At 57.3% G+C, this 24041-nt stretch overlaps 1 protein-coding gene across 6 annotated transcripts in view; it reads left to right on the forward strand.

Moving 5' to 3' along the window:
• The window catches only part of PPFIA1 (PTPRF interacting protein alpha 1), a 69121-nt gene that overhangs the window by 29236 nt on the left and 15844 nt on the right, over nucleotides 1-24041 (forward strand). For 3 of the 6 annotated variants that reach the window (XM_082749148.1, XM_082749146.1, XM_082749145.1), the window contains 11 exons: nucleotides 2093-2224; nucleotides 3525-3587; nucleotides 4656-4735; nucleotides 7901-8036; nucleotides 10437-10660; nucleotides 11056-11287; nucleotides 16281-16432; nucleotides 17307-17479; nucleotides 17701-17794; nucleotides 23626-23707; nucleotides 23800-24000. In XM_082749148.1, coding sequence (XP_082605274.1) covers nucleotides 2093-2224; nucleotides 3525-3587; nucleotides 4656-4735; nucleotides 7901-8036; nucleotides 10437-10660; nucleotides 11056-11287; nucleotides 16281-16432; nucleotides 17307-17479; nucleotides 17701-17794; nucleotides 23626-23707; nucleotides 23800-24000 — 1569 coding nt within the window. Of the gene's footprint in view, nucleotides 1-2092; nucleotides 2225-3524; nucleotides 3588-4655; nucleotides 4736-7900; nucleotides 8037-10436; nucleotides 10661-11055; nucleotides 11288-13474; nucleotides 13505-16280; nucleotides 16433-17306; nucleotides 17480-17700; nucleotides 17795-23625; nucleotides 23708-23799; nucleotides 24001-24041 lie in introns of all 6 variants that reach the window. The other 3 variants (XM_082749147.1, XM_082749144.1, XM_082749149.1) reach the window with 2 other exon arrangements.

Below are 24041 nucleotides of genomic sequence, written 5' to 3' on the forward strand. Positions count from 1 at the left end.
TTTTTAAGATTTTATTTATTTGACAGAGATCACAAGTTGGCACAGAAGCAGGCAGAGAGAGAGGAGGAAGCAGGCTCCCTGCTGAGCAGAGAGCCCGATGCAGGGCTCGATCCCAGGACCCTGAGATCATGACCTGACCCAAAAGCAGAGGCTTAACCAGCTGAGCCCCCCAGGCGCCCCCTGAAGTGAGAATTCTGCCTCTGGCCACAGGACCGCCGCTTAGGCAGCCCTGGCCGGCATATCACACACACACACGTGCACACGGGCAGACGCTCGCCTGGTAGAGGGTTAGACTTTAGCTGTTCGGGGATGGACTCACTGCTTCTTGGGCCTGGGTTGTCGTCGGAACGGACACGTGTGGAGATGGGGGTTCTTTCATAGCTCAGGCCGTTCAAAGCCAACTTTTCTGCTGTTTTGCTTTAAAAATCCTCAACCACCGCTTCCTTTCTGTGGGGTGGGGTGGGGTGGGTCATTTCGTAGTTGCTGTGTGCGCGGCGGGGTTCTCTGTGCTGTTTCATCCTTGCAAGAAGAGAGGTGCCAGCACCCATGTTGTAGAGAGGAGGAGGCCAGCACAGAGGACTTGACGCGGTTGTCCAGTCTCTGTGGGCCCACTCCTCCTACATGGGCGACACGCCTGGACAGCCCCTCTCCACCCTGTCCCCTCTGCCCGGGAGAACCTGCTGAGCCCTGTCCCCAACTCAGGTGATGCTCTCGGACACCGTCCCGACTGCCGCCCTGAGCACTTCCTGTTCCCACGCCTTAGGTCTTGTCTTCCTTCAGGATAGGGGCCAGCACAAGCTCTGTAAACCAGGAAATGGGTGATGGTTTGGCAAACACAGACTATCAACTTTGTTACTACGTTCTTAAATTCCTTGAGGTAATTAGTCATAATCTTTGAACATAAATTTTCATTATAGAACATTCAGGGGAAGTACGAACAGACAGAAAAGCAGCTGCAAGTCTCTGCTGCCGCTGAAGTTTTCTCCAAAGTGGGTTTTTTTTAAACTTTTGCTTTGTAAATTGGTTCAACCTCCCCCCTACCCCAAATCCAGACCCAAGCTTCTGTTTACACACAGGAAAATTCCTTCCCGCGTGTGTAGATAAGCTGATCCCCTTAAAAATACGCCAGTTCTTGCATGTAAATCTGCCTCCCGAGTCATCTGTTAGTAACTCCTGACGGGCCTGCAGCCCTGTGAGTGCTTTAACAGAAACCTTCTAATTAATGGTCTTGGGGACTTGTCCCTGCGTTTCTCTGCACTGATATGTCCGTGCTGGTGCCGAGTGCCCCGAGGGTGGCAGTGGGACGGACCCGTACAGGGCCGCACGCGAGTGAGTCACGCCATTAGTCTGTGGCATTTTGGAAACACTGATCACACGCTTTATTCTTCTTTAAAAATGTTTCAATGTAAATTCAGTTTAGTTAACACTATAGTGCATTATTAGTGTCAGAGGTGGAGGTCAGTGATTCATCAGTTGCATGTAACACCCAGTGCGCTCTCCATCTCCTGTCCTCCGTAATGCCTGTCCCCCAGTCACCCCAGCACCCCCCACCCCCCCAGCAGCCATCAGTTTGTTCCCTAGAGTTAGGAGTCTCTCGTGATTTGTCGCCCTCTCTGATTTCGTCTTGTGTTTCCCTCCCTTCCCTGTGTTTATCTGTTTTGTTTCTTAGATTCCACGTGAGTAACATCATATGGTATTTGTCTTTCTCTGATTGACTTATTTCCTTTAGCATAATACCCTCTGTCTAGTTCCGTCCACGTCATTGCAAGGGACGAGATTGCATTCATTTTGGTGGCTGAGTACCGTTCCATTGTCTACACACACAGCACATCTTCTCTGTTCATTTGTCTGTCGATGTTGGGAATGCAAACTGGCGCTGCCACTCTGGGAAACAGTAAATTAAAAGGAAGTTTAAAACAGGGCTGCCCTGCGCCCCAGCCGTTGCACTACTAGGTGTTCATCCAAAAGCTACAAACATAGTGACTCGAAGGGGCACCTGCACCCGGTATTTAGAGCAGCAGTGTCTGCAGTAGCCAAACTATGGGGCCTACCTTTCCTTGGAGTTTGTAATCTTTTGTTTCCTCGGTCTTAGGCGAGACAGAGAGAAAAAATGAATGAGGAGCATAACAAGCGTCTGTCAGACACGGTGGACAAGCTTCTTTCGGAATCCAACGAGAGGCTTCAGCTCCATCTCAAGGAGAGAATGGCTGCTCTGGAGGACAAGGTGGGACATCACGAGCATGGCCGGGGGGCCCCCGCCCTCCACAGGAGAGCGCTCCCATTCTGCTCCTGGGGACTAGTGCAGAATGGCAGGTGACAGCCGGTAGCGGAGGCAGGAGTTATTCTCTGACGTGGAAACAGGACAGACTTGACCCACTCACTGAACGGACTTGTCAGCGTCCTGTCCTCGCCTGCCATGGGTATTAACTCTCCATCCAGAGCAGGAGTCTGTAAACTGGGTCTGTAAAGGGCCAGAATTGTAGGGATCGGAGGCTTTTACTAATTGCAAATACTTGTGTAGACTTGTGTAAAATAACCACCTGCTGTCAGTAATTAGCACAAAAGCAGCCACGGACTGTAGGGGACAAGTGGGTGTGCCGTGTGCCAGGGACCCTTGATTTCTCGCACCGGGCAGTGGCCAGATGTGGCCTCATCCACCAGCCCTGCACGAAACTTTGTGTTCTGCCCTCAGCCGTGATGCTCTTGCTCAGGGACGAATTTCTGTCCCGCTTGGGAAGATGACACTGTAGGAGCCCAGTGTTCCGTAAGGGCTTTAATCCACCAAAGACAGACATTCTCCTTTTTCATCTCCTGCCTTCTCTCTTTTCATCTGGTTTGGAAAAAGTCTGAGCCTGGGCTCTTACTGTCATCATGGAAGTGCTCGAGCTGTAACTGGATGCAGGCGCGTCCTAGAACCTATGTCAGAGAAACTCTGGTGGCGACACTTGGATTCCGGCTTGATAAAGCCTATTCTGGCTACAGCCACCTCCCTCAGGTTGGGCCCAGAATCTTTCCTAAGGTTGGCACTTGGATCACGCTCATCTCGGAGACACCAGTGATCACGGCTGATTACATGACACATTTGTTCTACGTAGAACCCATAATGAAACTCATTATTACTGTGTAGGGCAGTTACCACACCTATGGGCCAACCCTCGTGTAGGAATATTTTTATCTGAGATTGAATTATACATTTGACCCTTAACGTCAGGATTCCCAAGTGACTGATGAATTACAAAGCCTAGAAGCTAGTACAAACTGCTTCAACTGATTAAAAAACTTACTCCACGAGCTTGTCCGTTTAGAGAATCGATCAGTGTAGAGATTTGATGCGAACATATTGTTACAATGACAACGTCATTGTCCGCTTTGCTCTGTGGGCATGTGGCCTGCTGATAGGCGTGGTCCTGTGGCCCGTTCCTTTTCTGTGGTACCGTATTATTTTACACAAAAGTGTGGCCATACTATATCGCATGGGACATTTTCAAGAACCAGCACCAAAGCTCCGTCTGCATCTTTTTCAGAATTCTCTGTTGCGAGAAGTTGAAACTGCGAAGAAGCAGTTAGAAGAGGCACAACACGATAAGGTACTTTCCTCTCTGACTTCTTTGGGGGTCCACCGGGCTAGGAGCAGAGCCGATCTGGGGGCTGCTACTGGGGCCACTGCCCTGAGCTCTACAGCTCAGTGAAGGTTTCCAGTCCTTTCTGGTCCATTTAGAAGTGGAAATGTTCCCGTAAACCTCTCATGTGGTGCGGTGCTGGCCAATGGGAGGTCAGCGGGAGGCACTGGGGTCACCTAACGTTTGCTCGCAGCCGCGTTTACAGCCATAAGGAGAAGCAATGCGGGCGGTGCGGCCGATGCGGGGGGACAGCGCGGCTAGTGAGCTCTTGGGTGCCCTGAGACTTCTGTCGGCTTCCCGCACTGTTCTGCGTGGACAGAAGCAAGGCTGGGCTCCGGACGCCCCAAGCAAGACAAGAACAGGAGACTGCGCAGTAGAGCGCGGGCCCAGCTCTCCCCACCACCCAGAAAGTTCCACTTCTTGCTGCAAAGTTAGTCATCGTTCACGGTCTGGTGTTTCTCCTCTAAAGGCTGGCTGTGACTGAGAGCTCACTGCTCTGTCTGCCAGGGTTGAAGGTAATTTGGTGACCCGAGTGTTCCTGTTGACCTAAGGACTCTTGGAGAACACTTGCTTGAAATTAAACGTTGGGTGTTTATGACCGCTATAGACACCCTGCTGTGGTCGTGAGCCCGTGTGACCACGCGTGACACAAGTCACTTTTCTCTACTTTTTAATTGGCGCCTCATTAACCTGCAGGGTTCGGACAGTTGCGGGTATACAGCGCACAGACTCTCGAGTCTGTACGTCACTCGGTGCGCACCACCGCTGCGGTCATGTCCCATCCCCACGAGTGTCTGTGGGATCACTGGCCGTGTGTCCTGGGCCACACTTTCCACCCCCGTGACGTACGATCGCGAACTGGAAGCTCCTGCGTGTCCCCTCCGCACCCCGTTCATCGATGCCACACCTGCCCGGCTGCCTCCCCTCTGGCGACCAGCAGCGTGGGCTCCGGGTTAAGAGTCTGTTGTCACAGTCTCTTGTCATTTCGAGTCCCACAAGAGGTGGCCACAGTCGATGTCCTCTGCTCTCTTGTAGGATCAGCTTGTCCTCAACGTGGAGGCGCTGAGAGCGGAGTTAGACCAGACGCGGCTGAGAGGCGCGTCCCTTCATCACGGGTATGACACGGACCAGTTCACGGGGATGTTCTGGGTGAGGCGAGGGTCGCTTCCCCTCACTGCGTGTCCGACCTGAACCAGACCGCAAATACGGGCTGGAGGAGCCACGGGCCTCACGTGAACCAGTTCACACATCCCTGTTTTAGGACCTGATGTGCATCCACAAGAGTGTTCCTGGGTCATGCGGAGCTGGAAGCTCGCTTAGTGGCAGACGGGAGCAGAGGGTTGGGTTTGGGCACCTGAGGGACTGGGAGTCCTGTCCTTGGCCAAGCTCCCAGCTGTGGGAGGGGGTTCAGAAGGTAGGGAATGATCAGTCTGTGCATGGGCGGGTGAATTTGCAGGCCCCCAGAGTGTAGCACTGACGGTGTGGGTCCCGGAGGACGGAGCCTAAGCCTAGTGTGTCAGAGGAGGTCCCTGTGCCCCTGGGAGCAGTGAGCCCCCCGCAAGGCCGGTGGGGTTGCTGGGGAGCGGCCGCACAGCCAGAATTGTGAGGGGTGCCTTGAGTTCCTGGGCTTGGCTTAGTGCTTGTAGCTTTTCACGTTCTTTAAGGGATTGAAGGAGAATGATGTGTGGTTGCCTTAAGTCTCCTGGGACAGCTTGGAGTCAGCGGCTGTGGGAGGGGGTCAGCTGGCCCCGGAGCCGAGCAGGTCGCCCTGTATCCTGCAGGCTGTCAGTCCCACGAAGGTGTTGGGGGTTTGTTTGCCCCATTGTGGCAAAAAGTCATCACGTGAAAGTCGCCCTGGACCGAGAGCTGCTGGGTGGCTGAGTGAGCCTCCTCAGTCTGCGGGAAGCGGGCGCACGCAGGCCGCTCCGGTGTTTCCGCGATCACAGGCGTGGGCTCTCGGGAAGGTCGGGGGTATCTTGTGGCTGTCCCCTTGGGGCCTGCATGTAGGAAGGGGGGGACGCTTCAGGGAAGGTGGAGTCCCAGAGAGGCAGAGCCGGAAGCTGTCCCTGTGTGGGGAAGCCCCGGAGGGAGAGCTTCGAGGAGGAGCAGGAGTGGATGCAGATGGGGCAGAGCGCCGGAGGATCGGGACGCAGAGCAGGCTCTTGGTTTGCTGACGGAGAGCCTCGCCAGTGGGAGGCCAGGGTTACGAGTGGCGCTGCTCCCGCTTGAAGGTGTGTGTGTGAGGAGGCGGACACGGCGCCCGCCGCGCTGGCGGAAGTTGGAGTATGAAGGGAAGGGGCCTTGTGGAAACCTGAGGGGTGGCACCGTGGGACGGTGGGACGACAGGAGTCTGTGTGTGTCTGCCTGTTCTGGGTGTGTTAGCAAACGTGAAGGATGGAGGGCGGGAGGAGTGGCCAGGATCCCAGGCGGCTGTGTGGTCCGGGGATGGGTGCGGCGGAGGGTGTGTTTCCAGTGGTCTCGTGGAGAGGCCCCCCCCCCCCCCCCCGTGGCCGACGAGAGGCTGGTAGGCGCTGTGGGACAGACGTGTCGCGGAAAGCACAGGCGGGACGTGGAGGATGGGGTTGGAAAGATGGCTGGGGGCCAGCAGGTGCAGCCCCCCCCCCCGTCTTGTCCACGTGATCTTCTCCAGCAGAAGGAGATGTCTAGGTTGCAGAGCAGGAGAGAGGTGACAGACAGGCTCCCACACACAGTTGGGGCCAATGAGACACAGTTTAGGGATACAACCTGATGCAGGGTGGCGGGCTTGGGAGGAAGTGAGCCGCAGAAGGGGATCGGAATTAGGTGACACTCGTGACCCCTGGAGGGTCCGTGTGCCACCCCACATCACACGCAGGGTTTCGTGCGTGTAGCTCCCACCGATCTCGTGACGTGCCGTGGCCCCAGAGAGCCGTCCTCGAACTGCCGGATGTAAGCGGGCAGCTTCGGGAAGCAGGGACTAGAGGAAGAGAAGGGAGGTTGTGGCCAGCAGGATCCTCAGGCCACACTGAACGCAGGCATTCCTTTACAAACCAGAGGGAGGTGCATGGGGGGCTCAGTGGGTTAAGCCACTGCCTTCGGCTCAGGTCATGATCCCAGGGTCCTGGGATCAAGCCCCGCATCGGGCTCTCTGCTCAGCAGGGAGCCTGCTTTCTCCCTTCTCTCTCTGCCTGCCTCTCTGCCTACTTGTGATCTCTCTTTGTCAAATAAAGAAATAAAATCTTAAAAAAATAAAAAATAAAAACCAGAGGGAGGTGCGTGGAGCACAAGTGGAGGAGGCGGCCCGTCCGAGCGGCCCCATCTGCAGACGGGGGGGAGGTGCCGGCGGCCCCTCCTGAGTTGACCCTGATCACAGGGTGGGCTGATCACAGGTGGGTTGATCACAGGTGGGTTGATCACAGGTGGGTCCTGTCTCCCAGGATCTTGAGGTTTCTGAAAGCGCAGGCAGCCACTCCTCTCCTAGAGAACAAGGAGCCACTGGACTCCGGGCTAGCATCCGGGCACAGGGGTGAACCCGTGGCCAAGGCCAAGCGTGCGGGCTCTGGGCTGCCACACTCCTTCATCTCTGCTCGCCAGTTTCTCTCCAGAGCCTTTGCCGAGGGGAGCCGCTGACGGCCCGCTGCAGCTCTGCTCTCTGGTGCCCCGGGCTCCGTCGGCCTTTCCTCGGGACTGCTCATTCCAGGGCGCGGGCTGTCTGTCGGCCCGACTGCACACACGCCTGTGCTTCTGACCAGAAACACCGGGTGGCCGCCACACCCTGTGCACATAAGCCGCGAGTGGGGGCTCGGAACGCTTCTGCCCCCGGCGCCCTAAGACGGCTGCTAGTAGCAGCTGGGGGAGTCCCTGTGGTCGCTAGGCCTCACACCGTGGGCCTTGGCACAAGTGGGACGATGGCAGTTGAAGGCCGGCGTGACGGGTCGGTGCGCTTGCTCATCATTCGGGGGACGGGGGCGCGGGAATGCAGGACAGCGGGCCTGGCGGCGGGTTCTGAGCCGGAGAGCGCACCTGTCCTCCGGCTCTCAGACCGCCGGGCCGTGGCGCGCTCACCTGCCCGTGCGGGGCGTCCGCCCTGCTTTCCTGGGCGTCCAGGTGTCGCGCCTGCTGGGGCACCCTCTGCGGGGCATGGGCAGCGGGCTGTTGGGGAGACGGGGAACAGATACCCTCCTTGGAGAGGCCTTTTTTGGTGAAATCATCTTCCGACTGACAGGTTCCAGCTTGGCTGACAGAGCTCACGGTTTACTTTTCCTCCAGTGACGACCTTTTCTTCTTCTCCCTTGTCTCAGCCGGCCGCACTTGGGCAGTGTCCCCGATTTCCGGTTCCCTGTGGCAGATGGCCCCACGGACTCCTACAGCAGCGGTGCAGTGTTACGGCGCCCCCAGAAGGGCCGTCTGGCTGCTCTGCGAGATGAGCCTTCCAAGGCAAGGACCTCCGTCCCCCGTGGGCTCCCAGCACCCCCACACCTCCCTGAGTGTCACCTGCCGTGTCCTCTGACTGGCACGCCCTTCCAGAGCGACAGTGCTGACAGGTCACAGTCTCTGGCCCCCCACCCCTGGTCCCTGTTCTTCTTTTGCCGGCTCAGAGTCTACTCTTAGGGCTTCTTTTCTTTTTAAAGAGTGGGAAAGCGGGTGAAGTGTGACTTATGGTGAAGCACAGCACAGCGCCAGTTAGTACAGGCCTGAACCGTTAAGGGTAAACACATACGTTCATCCTTAAGCACAAAGAATTCACATTCGGAAGCTTACAGACATCCGTGGTCGGCAGCATGTGTCTTTGTAGACGGGTCTGTATTCTGAGTCCGCGTCCTCCCTGAGCGGGTTTCAACCTGGCGTACTGGAGCCCCGGCGCTGCAGCAGTGTGGACGGACGGACGGACGGACGAGAGGCAGAATCCTCTGCGCGCACGGTGTGGCGAGGGGCGGCCAGTGGAGTCAGATGCGGCACGTGTGTCCATCATCTGCCGCTGTTTAACACACTGCTGTGGTGCCTAGTGGCTTGAAATGAACATTCAGTAGTTCACAGTGTCCTTGAAATTAGGAGGGTTGAGCAGGGTGCTTCTGGCTTCAGGTCTCCAGAGTTTGGGCCACTGGAACACCCACCTGGGGTTGGTGCCCTTGCCTGGCTGTGGTGGAGGCCTCAGTTCCTCGCAACGTGACCTCTTGACAGGAAGTCTGTCTCCTGAGGTGGTAAGAACCACAGGGTCGTGGAGGCTAGCGTGGGGCCTCCGCCTGGCTCACGGGTCAGCAAGCCCAGCGGACACCCAAGGGGACAGGTCTGCTGAGCAGTTGGATATGCCAGTCTGGGCCTGAGGAGGCTTTAACTGGGGAGAAGGATTGAGACCAGGGCCGCTTGTGGCATCTAGAGGCACAGGCAAGGTAAAGTCACCAAGTGGGCACCTGTGGATAGACCCGAGGTCCAAGAATAGAGCTCTGGGCGCTCCCAGTGCACAAGCTGGGGAGACGGAGACAGAACAGGCAGAGACAGAGCAATGACATCAGGTGGGGGAAACCCCCAAGTGCTCAGGGGAGGGGACAGGTCAAGGGCAGCTGACGAGCCGAGACCAGTTCTGGGGGAGCCTGCTTGCGACAGGCTCCACTGCGAGGCGAGGATGTGTAGACGGAGCAGGCCCGCCTTCCGGGGAGCCTGTACTCTGGCTGGGAGCAAAGTCACAGTGGCAGCTGGAAGGACCCCTGCGGTAAGAATTCTGTGGTTTCTGTCCCGTTAGTTTGGAGGGAGAAGGGAGAACTCATTTTAGCCTGATGTGAAGAAACCGGTAGAAAGTTGATTTATGCAGAGAGAGGGCAGAAGGATGTCCTTGAGTACACTGAGGGCCAGGCCTCGTGCCTACAGGTGGGGCTGTCCCCGGGGGTGGGGGGCGCAGCACCCCCCGAGACTGAAGAGGGGGAACGAGTGTTGGTATGGAGGGAAGAGGGCAGGAAGAGCCTCTGCTGGCGCCTGCGCTCGGGACTGCGCGCGCTCGGGACTGCACGCGCTCGGGACTGCGCGCACTCGGTCCCGGGTGCGGTGCCTGCAAGCGCCCGCTCCCGCAGACAGCACGGTGGGGCCCCTGGTGCCCGGGGCAGGTGCCTCAGGGAGTGGGGCGGGAAACTGCAGCCGTTCCCAGGTCCCTGCATGGGGACACAGGTGAGGCGTCAGGGTCGCTGAGGACACAGGGGAGGCGTCAGGGTCGCTGAGCACACAGGTGAGGCGTCAGGGTCGCTGAGGACACAGGGGAGGCGTCAGGGTCGCTGAGGACACAGGTGAGGTGTCAGGGTCGCTGAGGCCACGGGTGAGCGTCAGGGTCGCTGAGGACACGGGTGAGCGTCAGGGTCGCTGAGGACACGGGTGAGCGTCAGGGTCGCTGAGGACACAGGGGAGGCGTCAGGGTCGCTGAGGACACGGGTGAGCGTCAGGGTCGCTGAGGACACGGGTGAGCGTCAGGGTCATTGAGATGCACCCAACCTCCGTGGACCTCCTGCGTTTTTACTTCCTGCCGGCGTGGCTGACTGGCCACGAGATGCTGCTCTAATTTCCAGACTTTGTATCTGAGCCGGTTGTCCCACCACATAAACGATATCACAGAAACGTGTCCACCTCGGGTACGCGTGGGGGCCCTCCCGGCCGTAGGCTGCCACTTCGCCCGGCGCCTAAAATTCTGCTTCTTGCCCTGCAGATGCCAGCAGCTTGGAAGCATGGCCTGTTCCATGTTCCTCTGGGGCTCCTGTTTGGAAACTTGTGGAGTTTCTGATGAGTTCTCTGAAGTTCCTATAACTGCTGCTGTTACTTTCCATCTTCAGTGAGATTCCGTTTTCCTCTTCTTAGGTACAGACTCTAAATGAGCAGGACTGGGAGCGCGCCCAGCAAGCCAGCGTGCTGGCAAACGTGGCCCAGGCATTCGAGAGTGATGTTGATGTGTCTGATGGCGAAGATGACAGGGACACTCTCTTCAGTTCGGCTGCTCTGCTGTCACCCGGTGGGCAGGCCGATGCCCAGACGCTGGCCATGATGCTTCAGGAGCAGCTGGACGCCATCAACAAAGAGATTAGGTACCCGGCCCCTGGAGACGGGAGTGTCTCTGAAGAGAGCTGTCGCACTCGGAAGGTCGGGGACACATCCCGTGAGGGCTTCCTACATGTCCCACGATGATGGAACTACTCCATTCTACCCTAGGAATTGAGTTCTGAGACTGCCCTTCACTGTGACATCCGTTAGCCAGGGCGTTCTCTCCAGGGTCGCGGTCTCAGCATGTCCTTGTGACATCTGGGGGAGGAGCAGAAGGTGTTCGGTCCCTTCCCCCAGAAGCCAACAGCACAGCCAGAGAACCGCAGAGGTGCCCGGTGTGTGCCACGATGCTGCTCCGTGTCACATGGGGCCCCAGTCTCGGCCAGGGTGCCCTCCCTGTCAGCGAGGGGCTGACCACGCGCTTCCGCTTTCGTTCCAGGCTGATCCAGGAAGAGAAGGAGAGCACCGAGCAGCGGGCGGAAGAGATTGCGAGCCAGGTGGGCAGCAGCACTTCAGACAGCCCGGGCCGGTTCCGGTCTGGGGGTGCCGCCCCCCCACACCCCACATCCACACTCACAGGACCGTCCCCTCCGCACAGCGGGCGCTCCACTCCGCGAAGGGGCCCACACAGCCCCGCCAGGGAGGTGGACAGACTGGGGGTCATGACGCTGGTGAGTATTTGCCGACCCTTCTGCCGGCTGCGCCCCCCCCCCCGCCCCAGCCCCCGAGTTCAGCCTCAGACTCGGCAGAGGTGCCTTGGTTGGGCGTCTTGTCCCAGAGGGAAATCAGGTTCACTTGTTACGTTCAGAGGCTCGAGACATTTTAGACTGGCCAGTATGTAATCACTCAGCACAGAGACCCGTTAATTGTGGCGTTTCGATGACCGGCCTAGCGTGTTGTCGTGAGCCCATCAGGGCTTTTACTGGTGCAACTTTGGACAACGTAGGCCTGTGCCGGGCGCAGCAGCTCCAAGGGGAAAATTATTATTTTCTAGGAATAGACAGTTTTACAGCAGTAGTGTGGATAGTCCCCATAGCGTGTAGCTCACTTACAGAGAGGTCACTGCTGTCCTTTGCATTAGAGGTGCCTAAATGGAGAGTATAGGACATTCAGTCAAAAAAGAAACCTTAAATTGGTTCTTTCAATGATGCACTGGACCGCGTGCTTGATGCCAGCTCTGTGCACGAGGCAGGGACGGCCACACCACGAGCCACACACCGCGGTGCCCTTGGGAGGTCCCAGGGCATCTGTGCTCATCAGGGTCTGGAAACACTGTGACCCTACGGTTTTTGGTGACAAGTGTGCAGCTCTGAAGTACCTTTGATAACTTTCCTGTGTGGCTTAGGTTTCATGAGCGCGTGCCTCTTTCCCACATGAAATCACGTTCACAGCGTTCTGCTCTTCGATCGCACTTCTGTCTGTCAGACTCTCCTGTCCGTTTTTTTTTTTAGCTGCATCGTTACCAGCGTGTAACTGAATGAGCCGTGAATCCCTGTAGCGGTGTCTGCCGTGGTAACGAGTCCACCTCGTGGTGTCTCACCTGCTGTCTTTACCATTCACATCGTTAGCTGATTAGCTCAGATCTTAAACTCTCTGAGGGTTTTATTTGTGGTTTCATGCTTCCTTCCAGGGCATTTGTAAGAGTGGTTGTAGAAAATAGTTCTGCTTCTTTTGCCCCCATTTTTGTGCTTTTGTATGCAGGCTGACAGTCCGTGGCTGGTTTTGATGTCCGGTACCATCCTTTGGTTTGGTTTTCACTGTGAGGGCAGACCTCGGTCTCCCACCTCAGCCGGGGTTCGGTCCACCCAGCCCCGTGCCGTAACGCCCTCCCCAGCATGCTCGGGTGGCAGTGACCCTGCGGTCCACAGTGTGTGTGTGTGTGTGTGTGTGTGTGTGTGTGTGTATACACGCGCTCAGTCATGGCTCATGGGTGTGGTTTCTTCTTTGTCGTCATTTCTCATGAGATAGTGGGGTTTTTCTTTCCCGCAACAGGGATACATTTTCCTTAGCATGTCACTGCACAGTAGATGTGGGAAAGAGCACAATGCAGGTGAATCTGGAGTGTTTTACTCAGAGCTGCCTCGTAAACGCAAGCACTCGTAAACGAAGTGTTTCTTATATAAAGAACTAAGGCAATAAGCAGGGAATGATTGATTGGCAGCCTGACCCGAATGGCACGCAGTCCTGTTTTGATGCTCATATGTGACTACAAGTCTCGTCAGCTTCCCGAGCAGCGTGCGTTCTGCCTTCGTAGGCTGTTGTCCACATTGGATACGGAATCACAGAAGGCAGCGGGCCCCCTGCTGTTACGCCGGTGTTTCTCGGCACAGGGCACCCTGCTCTAAACAACGCTCTCACTTTCGAGAAGCTTGAAATCAGTGCTAGGTGAGGATTCTACGTGAAGGTCCCGCAGGTGCTTCCGGAGAGTGGGTTCGCCAGGTGCTGGAGGAGGTGGGCAGGAGCTGCGCCGTGGGGTTCACACTGTAGAAGTGCAGCGCGCTTTTCAGTAAGGAAAACGGACTCAAGACCAGTTTAGAACAGATGGCAGGGCAGTCCCCGTGTTACACAAGGTGCCATACTTTAATCAGGGGTGTGTGTTACCGTGAAATTCTTCCACGGTAAGTTACCGTGGAAGAATTTATAGCGTTTCTCTAGTAAATCTTGAATAACCTATTATGTTTAAATTTATGGTGAAAAGAAGTTCTATTTCCAGTTACATTGATCTAAACAAGTCTCAACTCGCTTATATCTGATCTGTTATTTTTTTAATATGTTTGCCTGTTCTGGTCCTTGAATTTTTAGCTTCAGCGTGTGCAGTAAATCTGATTTCTCTTCATTTCTTTGCATGCCTCTGTCAGCCTAGTGATTTAAGGAAACATCGTAGAAAGGTAAAATTTTTAGTAGTTGAACGTTCCTCTGTTTGTCTGTGACCCGTGAAACAGCGCGTGTCCCAGAGACCGTGGGGCCCACAGCGCTGCAGCCTGCTGCGGTTCGCCCTCGGGGGCCCAGCTGGTTCTCACAGGGCACCGCACCAGACCGGGGTGGTCGCCGGTGCCGCGTGGGTGTCTCCTGCTCACTGCGTACTTAGCTCCACCAGACATGATGGTTTGGTTTGTGAAGATTTTACTTACTTATTCATCAGAGAGAGAGAGAGCTCGCGCACAGGGGGAGCAGCAGGCCGGGGGAGCGGTAGGCTCCCCGCTGAGCAAGGAGCCCGATGCGCGCCTCGATCCTGGGACTCCGAGATTATGACCTGGGGCAGAGGCACGCGCTTCACCGACGGAGCCCCCAGGCGCCCCGGACATGATAGTTTTCAAAAAGAAACGAGTGAAGCAGAGCCATAGGCTTTAGACTCACGCCGCTGGCATCCGCGACTGTGGCTGCAGCACTCAGGGAGCCCCCGCCGTGTGCCAGGCTGCACCGGGAGCTCCGCGAGCCTGCCGCCCTCACACAAAGCCCCGCGAGGCATAGGTTGTATCATGACCCCACTTCCCAGGTGTGGAGTCCCGAGCTGGGGCCGCGGTGCCGAACGGGTTTGCCCACCACCCGGCCCGCACGGGGCTTTAGGGCTTCTATGTACAGGGGACCGCAGATTGTGTCTCCCCAGTCTCAGAAAAGGTACAGCGCATCAGGGGACAGATCCCTTGACCAGAGTGTCTTCCTTGTAACTGTCGTGCTTTGCTCCCTGGACTGTGTGCACCCCGACCCCAAACCCGCCGGGCCGTGCGCTGCCAGGGCCACGCCTCTGCAGGGTTGGGGGCTCAGTGTTGGGAGCTGGGCAGCAGCCAGGGGAGCCTCTCTGCTGGGCGGACAAATGTGGCCATTTAGTGACACTCCTGGGTTCAAGGGCAGGTTCTGTCATGATGGCTTGTGACTCAGGTGTGGTGTGGGTGCCCTGCTCTCTCTCCTGTTAACGCGAGGATGCCGATGGATCCTGCTCCCTGACCCAGCCACAGACTGGGCCCGTGTGAGCGCGGTCTGCAGAGATGGGGGGCCCACACCGGAGCCAAGCCCAGCACAGCCTGAGTCTGCCAGCTTGCCTTCGCAGTTTTCTTGGGAGCAAGACTTTCCAGTGGACCCTCAGGCAGGGCAGTGGCTCCTGTTGCTTGTGGTCCCTCGAGCCCACACACTGCTTCTTGGAGGGCCTTATTCAGAGGGTTTGGGAGGGTGTTACATGCAGAGTGCTGGGTCACACAGACAGGGCCAGCGTGCACTGTGCCCGGGGCCCTCCTGCTGCTGCTCGTGGTTGGTGCATGCCGGGCTGACCTCCGGCTCTCCTGGAACCTCTCCGTTCTAGGTGACGCTGCAGCGGCCTGGAGGTGCAAGTGTGCTGGACCCCAGTGGCGGGCAGGGTGTGCTTCCTCTGGGGGTGCTGAGGGAGGGCAGGCCCAGCCGGGGCTTGCCGTGTGGCCCCGACCGTGGCACGGCGTGGGCTGGCACTCGGAACTGTGTCTCCACTGGCCGCATCGTCCGCACAGCCCAAAATGTCTCTCTCCCGATCCTGTTCTTTTTTGTTGTTGTTGTTTTGTTTTTGTTTTCGTTTTTTACAAATCACTGCTTTAACCTGAATTGAAATCTTTCCCTGTTCCTGCCATCTGTCCCTGCTAAGTTTTATGTTGTTCATATCTAACCAGTTAAGACCGCTTTTTGTTGTCTGATGACTGTGATGGGAACTCAGGAGAGGGCACGGGGCTCATCCAGCTGTTCATCACGGCTGTGTCTTCCCTGAGCTCAGCTCTGCTCGGCGCCGGCGCCCGTGGGTGTCCCTGAGCCCCTGCGGCTGCAGAGGTCCTGTTACAAGGCACCCCCTGCTGCCCCAGTCTCACACAGGGGTTTGCCACGCGTGTCTCATGAGACCCAGCCGTGCCTTAGCCAGTCCCAAAGCCCAGATCTGTGTGAGCCCTGCCAGGACCCCGGTGGGGCTAGAGTGCTGGTCAGACTGCAGCCCTGCCTTCCTGCCTGAGGCCGCACAGGTGCAGCTCAGAAAGACACACGGGAAGTCTGAAGGGGTTCTTCTTGTCATGACAGCAGCCTAGCGTCCCCGCTGGGCGGAACAGGCTGTCTCTAAGCTGCGCATACGTTCAGGTTACAACCTAGTCCTCCAAAGACAGGGGCCAGGCCCATGTGGCGGGGAGGGTGGGTGCCTGTTCACCTTGAACTTGACCTTAGGGACTCTGAGGTTTTCGTCATTACTAGAAATGATGGATTATGGTACGGGCTATTTCCTTTACCCCCACAACGGGAAGCTCTGGTCAGTGCTGCATGGCAGCGTTCTTGGTTTGACTGGCACTGGGATGAATGCTGTTGCTCCTCAGCACTCCGTCAGGGAGAGCCCCCCCGCCCCGGCTGGCCACGGTTCATACGGACCTGGTCCGGGGCGTGGCTCCATCTCCGCCATCCCTGTCGGTGGCTGACCTTGTGGCAGTGCAGGGTTCGGGGGAGGGAGGGCGCAAGCCGCAGAGGCCTCAGGGAGAGGAGCGCCCGGCCCGGCCCGTGCTGCACGCGGCACTCGCAGGCAGGCAGGGCGCGTCCCGGGGCTGCTCGTAAGCAGGACCACTCCACAGCACAGCCCCGGTTGGCACGGAAGGTCATGGGCACACGTGCGGCCTGCGCGATGGCTCGCGGCGGGTTCTCACTCACTGGTCTCCCCCGTCTCCCCCGCAGGTGCCGGCTTCCCGGGAAGAGGTACGAGACGACAAGGCAACGATAAAATGTGAAACATCCCCCCCCTCCTCCCCGAGATCCGTCCGCCTAGACAGGCTGCACAGAGGAGCACCGCACACGGCCAGCCACGAGGACATCAGGGACGTTAGAAAGTAAGACGCGCGCGGGCGCCGCTCTCCCTGTGGGAAGCACTCTCGGGCCTTAGTTTGCAGTTTTAAGAAATCTTTCATCTTTTCCTGGGGGAGAAAAAAAGGTCAGAATGATGATTTTAAAGAAATATCAGTGAATCAAGTGGAGTTTGTGTAAATGATGTCCTTGGGACCCCTGTGGGAGCTTGGAGAGCCGTGTGGACATCGGGCCGGGGACACGTGGCTGTTTGTGCCCAAGTCTGTTTAGAAAGAAAGGGGCTAAACTTGGAGGACGACTTCATTTCTTCAGAGTCCGCCCACCGGCCCTGGAGAACCTTCTGTTTCGGATGGGGCCTGTGCCAGCACACGGCACGCTCCCGACAGGCCCTTTTGTCGGTGGTGCTCTGGGCCCTTCTGGGCCGCCAAGAGCCCCGCACTGTCCTTGCCCCTGGGCCTCTCCGATAGCTGCTGCTCCGCTGCTCGTGCTCCCCGTCCCCGATGAGCCTGGGTGTGTTTCCGTTCTATGCCAGGTGGTGTCGGGGAGCGCTGCGCACACCTCTGTGCGCTGCCCCCTGCCCCGGCCCGCTCCCCCACTTCGCTTGCCACCAGGAAGGGCCTGCTCGGGGAGGTGCTGGGGGCTCCCGAGGGGTGGCGGGGCTGGCGTCTGCAGGAAGCACCTTCTTGAGCCCCTGTGGCTTGGGGCCGTCGCCTCCCAGGGACTCGCGTGCCAGCCTCCCGGGGAGCGTTCACGGGAGCTCGTGCTCCTCACACTTGTGAACGCGGCGCTGCAGGTGCTGTCATGACGCTTGAAGGAGTGTTGAAAATGCGGGGTGTGTAGGTTGTGCATGCAGTGGTGTGCTGTGCTGAGCGCTTGTCACAGACCCTTTCCTGTCCCCAGCTCCACGGGCTCCCAGGACGGGCCTGTGAGCAACCCCAGCAGCAGCAGCAGCAGCCAGGACTCGCTGCACAAGGCCCCCAGGAAGAAGGGCATCAAGTCTTCCATCGGCCGGCTGTTCGGCAAGAAGGAGAAGGGCCGTCTCGGCCACGCCGGCAAGGAGCCCACGGGACCAGGTGGGTGGCCGGGGCGCTCCTTGCGGTGCCTGTCACGGGAGCCGGTGGCTCATGGCGTGTGCTTGTGGGTTTGGGCCTCGACGGCTCTGGCGTCTGGCCCGTTGGAGGCGCCCTTGGAGCCGCGTACACCCTGCCTGCTGCCGCGCTCCCCGCGCCGGGAAGGGCCCGCACGTGGCCACGTTGGTTCCTCTCGGTGTTTCAGTCCCTCTGCTTCCCCACAGCTGCTGCTTCGGAGACGGAAAACTCCTCTCAGGACGCCCTGGGACTCGGCAAACTGGGAGGACAGGCTGAAAAAAACCGTAAACTTCAAAAAAAGTAAGTAGTTTGCAATCTGTCGTCTCTCTTTCTTTAAAGATCTTATTTATTTATTTGACAGACACAGCAAGAGAGGGAACACAAGCAGGGGGAGTGGGAGAGGGAAAGTCAGGCCCCCACCCCCACCCCGCCCAGCAGGGAGCCCGATGTGGGGCTCGATCCTTAAGACCCTGGGATCATGACCTGAGCCGAAGGCAGACATTTGACGACTGAGCCACCCGGGCGCCCCCAGTCCGCCACCTCACTGAGCCGCTTGCACTTGTGCCTGCTTTTTAACCACTGGTTGTTTGTTAGATGTACCGGCCAGCTGTGCGTGTTCTGTCCAAGAAGGTGCCCCGAAGGCCTCTCTCAGACAGTCCTTCCTGGAGGTGGTAGAGCTTGGACGGAGTTGGGGAAGGACCCGCGTGGACTCCCAGACCACCTCTGGAACTCTCTGGCCGGGGCGTCTCGTGCTGTGCACCTGGGGCTCGGCCTCGCAGCCCTGGACTGTGAACCGCAGCTCTGGCTCACGTCGGTCGGGGGCTCTGGGAGAGCCGTGGGGCGTCTGTCTTGTGCCTCCACGTCGTCCCCCTCCATGCAAGCGAGGGGAGCGCTCACCTCCCGTGCTCCCAGGGCACACCGTCTGCGTCTCCGTGACTCTCCACGGGGCGGTCTCAGCCAAGACACACGTGACCGTGCGAGTGGCTCCGGCCCTCAGAATTCACTGTCCGCACTTGTCATCTGTCGGAAGGTCCTCGCCGTGCTGACCTTCTTCCTTCCCCAAGAGAGTCTGAATTTTTATCCTGAATAGACTCTCGGTTTTGTAGTTTATTGTCACATGTCAGTTCTAAATTGTCTCGATTCTGGGACCAGGTGATAAGAGCGGGGACAGTGTCCTGCCAGGGAGCTGTGGCCGCAGAAGGGGGCGCGGAGGCACGGCGTGAGCTCGCTCCTCTGGGACTTTCCCATCCAGAGCAGGTTGTGTCGGGCTCACAGTGTCCCAGACCAGAGCTAAGTGGATGAACCACAGGGCGGGAGCACGTCACGCCTGAAAACCGAAGCCGCACTCCTCACAGGCAGAGGGAGAGTGTAGTGTAGCCGGGCGGAAAGGGCGGGAGCCCAGGAGGAAGACAGAGCTGACGGTGAGAGGCAGGACTCGGCAGGCTCTGTGGTGAGCTTGACAGCAGGAGAGGCGTCTGGCCGCCCTCGGCCCCCCTGAGAGCCAGCGCCGGTCCGGAGCCTGCGGCTGCACGGTCCCGCCGGAGCCCATGGGACCCTTCCACCGCAGCTGGCTCCCCTTCAGTCCTGGAGCTGTCAGGCGGCTTCTCATTGGTGACATGCACTTCATTTTAGTTTTCTTTTCAGAAATCATAATAGTGACCTTGACTGACACACTGTGGACTGTATTTCAGGTGAAATGCTGTATTTTGTTACTGCTCATCATACTATAGGAATACTCAGTCTTGGTTCTCTGGGAATGGAACTCTGTAGAAACCGCTTACCAGTGGTCTGATCTGAATGTTGCTATGTTTGAACTGTATAAAAATGTTTTAAAATAACTTGGGTAGTTGCCACTTGGCGCTGTGAAATTTAATATTGAAACAAGGCCTTTTGCTCCTGGAACCATGCTAGGAAAATTCTGTCCCTTAGATTTTGCTGATGTGTTTGATTTCACGTCCTTACACTTTCCGTAATGAAAACAGCAAGATTTGTGGCCGTGCCCTCTGCTGTCCCACCCACGGCTCCCGGGAATGTGTATTTCACATAGATCAGAAGGAGCCTGAGCTGGCCGGTTCCTCTGTTTCCCGCATTTATTTTGTCGCTGTCAGGAGGTGTGGCCAAATACGTGGCACGCGCTGTGTGTGCAAGTGTGTGCGTGTGTGTGCAGGCTTCTCTGGAGTCGAGATGTTGTGGTTGATGGACTTGGTTCTGTGCTGTCATAGCTGCAACTGAGTATTGAAAAGTGGGTCATTGTCCATACTCTGTTGTCACTCATGGCAAGTTCTAGAATGTACAGTAGACGCTCGAACAACATAGTTTTGAATTGTGCAGGTCCACTTATATGCAGACTTTTTTTTTAAATACAGTGTAGCACTGTACGTGTATTTTTTTTCTTTTCTATTTTTTTTTTTTTTTTGAAGATACTATTTATTTAACAGAGACAGGGTGAGAGGGAACAAGCAGGGAAGTGGGAGAGGCAGAAGCAGGCTTCGTGCCAAGCAGGGAGCCCTGTGGGGGACTCAGTCCCAGGATTCTAGGATCATGACCTGAGTCAAAGGCAGAGGCCTAATGACTGAGCCAGCCCAGCACCCCTGTAGATATATTTTCTTCATTGATTCTTAACCTTTTCTTAAGCTTGGTTTATCAGAGAATGCCACCTACAATACATGGCGCATAAAATATGTGTTAACTGTTTAGGTCGTTGGTAAAGCTCCTGGGCAGCTGTAGGCTGGGAGTAGTTTTTAGGGAGAAGTTATCCGTGGATTTTCGAGAGTGGTGCTCTGCGGGCTGGGGGGGCCGTGGCGGGAGGGCAGGGCCCCATGGGCCTGCATCCGAGGTGCCCGAGCGGCCAGGGCGCCGGGCTCTGGAAGGTGAAGCACGACGCCTGCTGTCATGCGGTGTCTGCTGAGCAAAGGCTCACACACGTCTTGGTAGGAAAGGTGACTTTACTGTTGTGTTTATGTCTAAAAACATGTGTCCTCTACCCCAGGTTATGTGACTTCTCTCATACTTGCGCCTGCTCCCCGTAGAAGTGAGCAGATTTCTGCATGTCTTTCTCTTGCAACTCTCATAAGGTTGGGCTGCGTTCGGTCTCAGTTTACTGAGAGCAGGCGTTTGGAAAATCAGTGTGGGTCTAGAGTTTGGTCCCTCAGGGAAATGCGGTCCCAACTAAGTCCCCCCGCACCACGCGGCCCGACGGATCGGTGGTGGGCACAGCGCGCCTCCCGTCTTCCTCCGCGGCGGAGGCAGGCCCCCTTTCCCCCGCGGCTGGGCTCCCAGGCTGTACACGGAGGAGGACACAGCAGCAGCAGGGAAGGCGGTGTCAGAAAGTTTAGGAAGGAACTGACAGCAGAAGCCAGACGAGCTTTCTCCCGGCTCCAGGAGACAGGCTCGTAAGCCGGTGTCTTCAGCAGAGTCCGGTGCAGAGAAGCCCTGATCACTCCGGAGTCCCACCGCCTCCAATGTTGTGTTTGAGGCTCCGGAACTCAAGGCAGAAGAGTTTCATGTTCTGGGAAACTGACCTGTATAAGAGTCCCTGGTTTCCCTCCAGTGGACTCTTACCGATCGTGCTTCTCTCTAGCCGCAGTAGAGGAGAACACCAGCGGGTTCCGCTGCTTAGTAGAGCGACACGCAAGTCCGTAGGGTCCACACGGCCACTGAATTTACAGCGGCCACAAAGGGCGGAGGTGGGCAGTGTGCACAGTGGGCGGTAGGCCTTTCTTGGTGGCCCGTGAGAGAAGCACAGCTCCTAGGGCTGGCAGGGAAGGGGTGTGCCTGCTCACCGAGGTGTGTGGCAGGCGGTAGTGGAGCTGGCCCAGGCGTCCTGGCGTCTGGGGGACGTGTCCTCCTCGGGCGGGTGGGAGGCCTGCTTCACGTGGTGGGGGAGCACTCACCCCGGCAAGAAGGACGGGGCACAAGTGTCCCGCCTGGGTCTGCTTGGAGTTTAGTCTTCTGGGCCGTGCGGTGTTGGGGAGGCCTGGCCCAGCCACCCGGCAGGAGCCCCGCCTTCCTGCTGGCCTCTGCATCCCTTTGCTGCACGGTCCTGCCTGCCCTGCCTCATCGCAGTCTCAGCAAGACCATGGGGCTGAGCTCGAAGCACGTCCGTACTAGAAAGGGCTTTGCCTGCACGAATGGCCGCTGCCAGGACGAAGGTGCCGGCAGAGTCAGAGTCACGGGCGCCGGCCTCCGGCTCGTGGGACTCACGGACCGTTGTCAACCCTGCAGTCTTTGTCGACAATGAATATCTATTTCTGATTTTTTTTTTTTTTTTCCCCAAAAGAGACTCCACGTCCAGTGTGGCGCTTGAAGTCACCACCCTGAGATCCGGAGTCGCATGCTCCGTGGACTGACCTATCCGGGTGCTCCGAGTATCCGTTTCTTATTAAAAGACAAAGTGTGGCCAAGTGCCCCGGTGCGGTCGCTGTCCCGTGGGTTTCGTGAGTGGGCAGGCATCTGAAAGGGCTCCCACCGGCCAGAAGGGACCTGCACGTGTTGCTTGGAGGGCTCGCTTGGCTTCTGTAAGAGATCACGTAAAACACAGCCCCTGTCTGTGAGGATTTGTCCTTAGGACATGGAAATCAGCATTTAACTGAGCACATTGCTGACTGGCCCACCCCGCGAGGCCCTCCCCGACCTCTTTAGGGAGACTCTGTGTGGCAGGGTGACCCCAGCCGGGGGGGGGGGGGGGGCTGCATTTCTTCTTTCATGAACGGCTTTGCTCATTCTAATTAGAAAGCGTTGCCCTGCTTCCCCACCCCCCATGCTGTTAAGATTTGTTGCCTTCTAGGGCCTCTGGCTGGCTCAGTGGGCATGGCTCTTGATCGGGTGGTGAGTTCGAGCGAGCCCCACGCTGGGCACAGAGCTTACTTTAAAGAAAGAAAAAAAGATCTGTTGCATTCTCTGGGGTGATCATTCCTGCGGAATTACAGTACCTGCTACTCCAAGGAGACCCGCGGTTGACTAAGGGCCAAACGCATACTTGAGATTTTATGTGAAACGTTTTGAGCTTTAATTTTACATGGATTTCACAGTCTCAGGGAAAGTTTAATACTACTAAATATATCAAAGAGTCCGTCTGTATCTTTAGAAATAAATGATTCACTGATATGGACTGCAGAAATTATTAAAGAAAAATAACACTGAAAGTGACCTAGGGATTGAAAGTGCCTCCAGCTGAGCAGGCACGTGGGGTAAACTGCCCCAGGCCAGCCCCACCTTCTCTGCAAGGCTTTTCATTTTTAGGAAGAATCTGTGTCTTTCAGAAAGCCTTGGAAGTACACAACACAAAAAAAGTAAGATAAGATTCTTAAGATTGCTGTGTTGGCTCTTACATAACTAGGTTATCACTAGACAGCCCTTTGTAAAGACGCTAGGAAGGGCAAGGCACGGTTGGGGGCCGTAGAACTGGTGCTGCAGGGACACGGGAGGACGTGGCTCCTGACGCTCCGGGAGTCTCACGGTCTGCCCTGTGTGTGCCGGTGCACGTGCTCGGGATTTCAGCTTTCTGGGTTGCGAAGCCTGCGGGTGAAACCCTGGGGTTACCCGGCACCTTAACCTACAAGCACCCGGTGAGCCTAAACAGCAGGGTGGACTGAAGAAGCAACTTACCGGGGTGTGCCTGGGTGGCTCAGTGGATTAAGCCGCTGCCTTCGCTCAGGTCATGATCTCGGGGTCCTGGGATCAAGTCCTGCGTCGGCCTCTCTGCTCAGCGGGGAGCTTGCTTCCTCCCCTCTCTCTCTCTCTGCCTGCCTCTCCATTTGCTTGTGATCTCTCTCTGTCAAATAAATAAAATCTTTAAAAAAAAAAAAAAAGAAGAAGAAGCAGCAGCAACTTACGGGCCACATCTGACTGTTCCCGCGAGACTCTGTGATGCTGTCCCTGCCGAGCCCTTGGGCCCTCCCACGGGATCCTGGGCTCCAACCTGCCTGTAGCTTCCTCTCCTACCCAGTTTTCCTCCTTATTCAGGTATTCCTTTGACTGTCCTCCCTTGGACCCGAGGACTGCTGGCGTGGCTAGCGCTGGTGGAAAGTCCTCCGTTCCGCGGGAGGTGGCCCGGGGATCCTTGCAGACGCGTCGGCGCAGCCGGTGTGTGCACGCTGAGTCGTTCATGCGGGATCTCTTGTCATTCGCAGGCATGAATTGCTCGAGGAAGCCCGGAGACAGGGTTTGCCTTTCGCACAGTGGGATGGACCGACCGTGGTGGTTTGGCTGGAGGTACGGCTTCCCTTTAATCCGGGGTGGAGCCCTTTCCCCGCATGACCGTGCACCCTGCCTGACCTTGCGGCCCGAATGCGTCTCGCCTCCAGCTGTGGGTCGGGATGCCCGCCTGGTACGTGGCCGCCTGCCGAGCCAACGTGAAGAGCGGCGCCATCATGTCGGCGCTGTCGGACACAGAGATCCAGCGGGAGATCGGCATCAGCAACCCGCTGCACCGGCTCAAGCTGCGGCTGGCCATCCAGGAGATCATGTCCCTGACCAGTCCGTCAGCCCCTCCCACCTCGAGAACGGTACGTGTCTGTAGACGGGGCAGCCCCGCTGTTTCTGTGGC

Source organism: Mustela nivalis (genome assembly GCF_964662115.1).
Source record: "Mustela nivalis genome assembly, chromosome: 9".
Classification (NCBI taxonomy): domain Eukaryota; kingdom Metazoa; phylum Chordata; class Mammalia; order Carnivora; family Mustelidae; genus Mustela; species Mustela nivalis.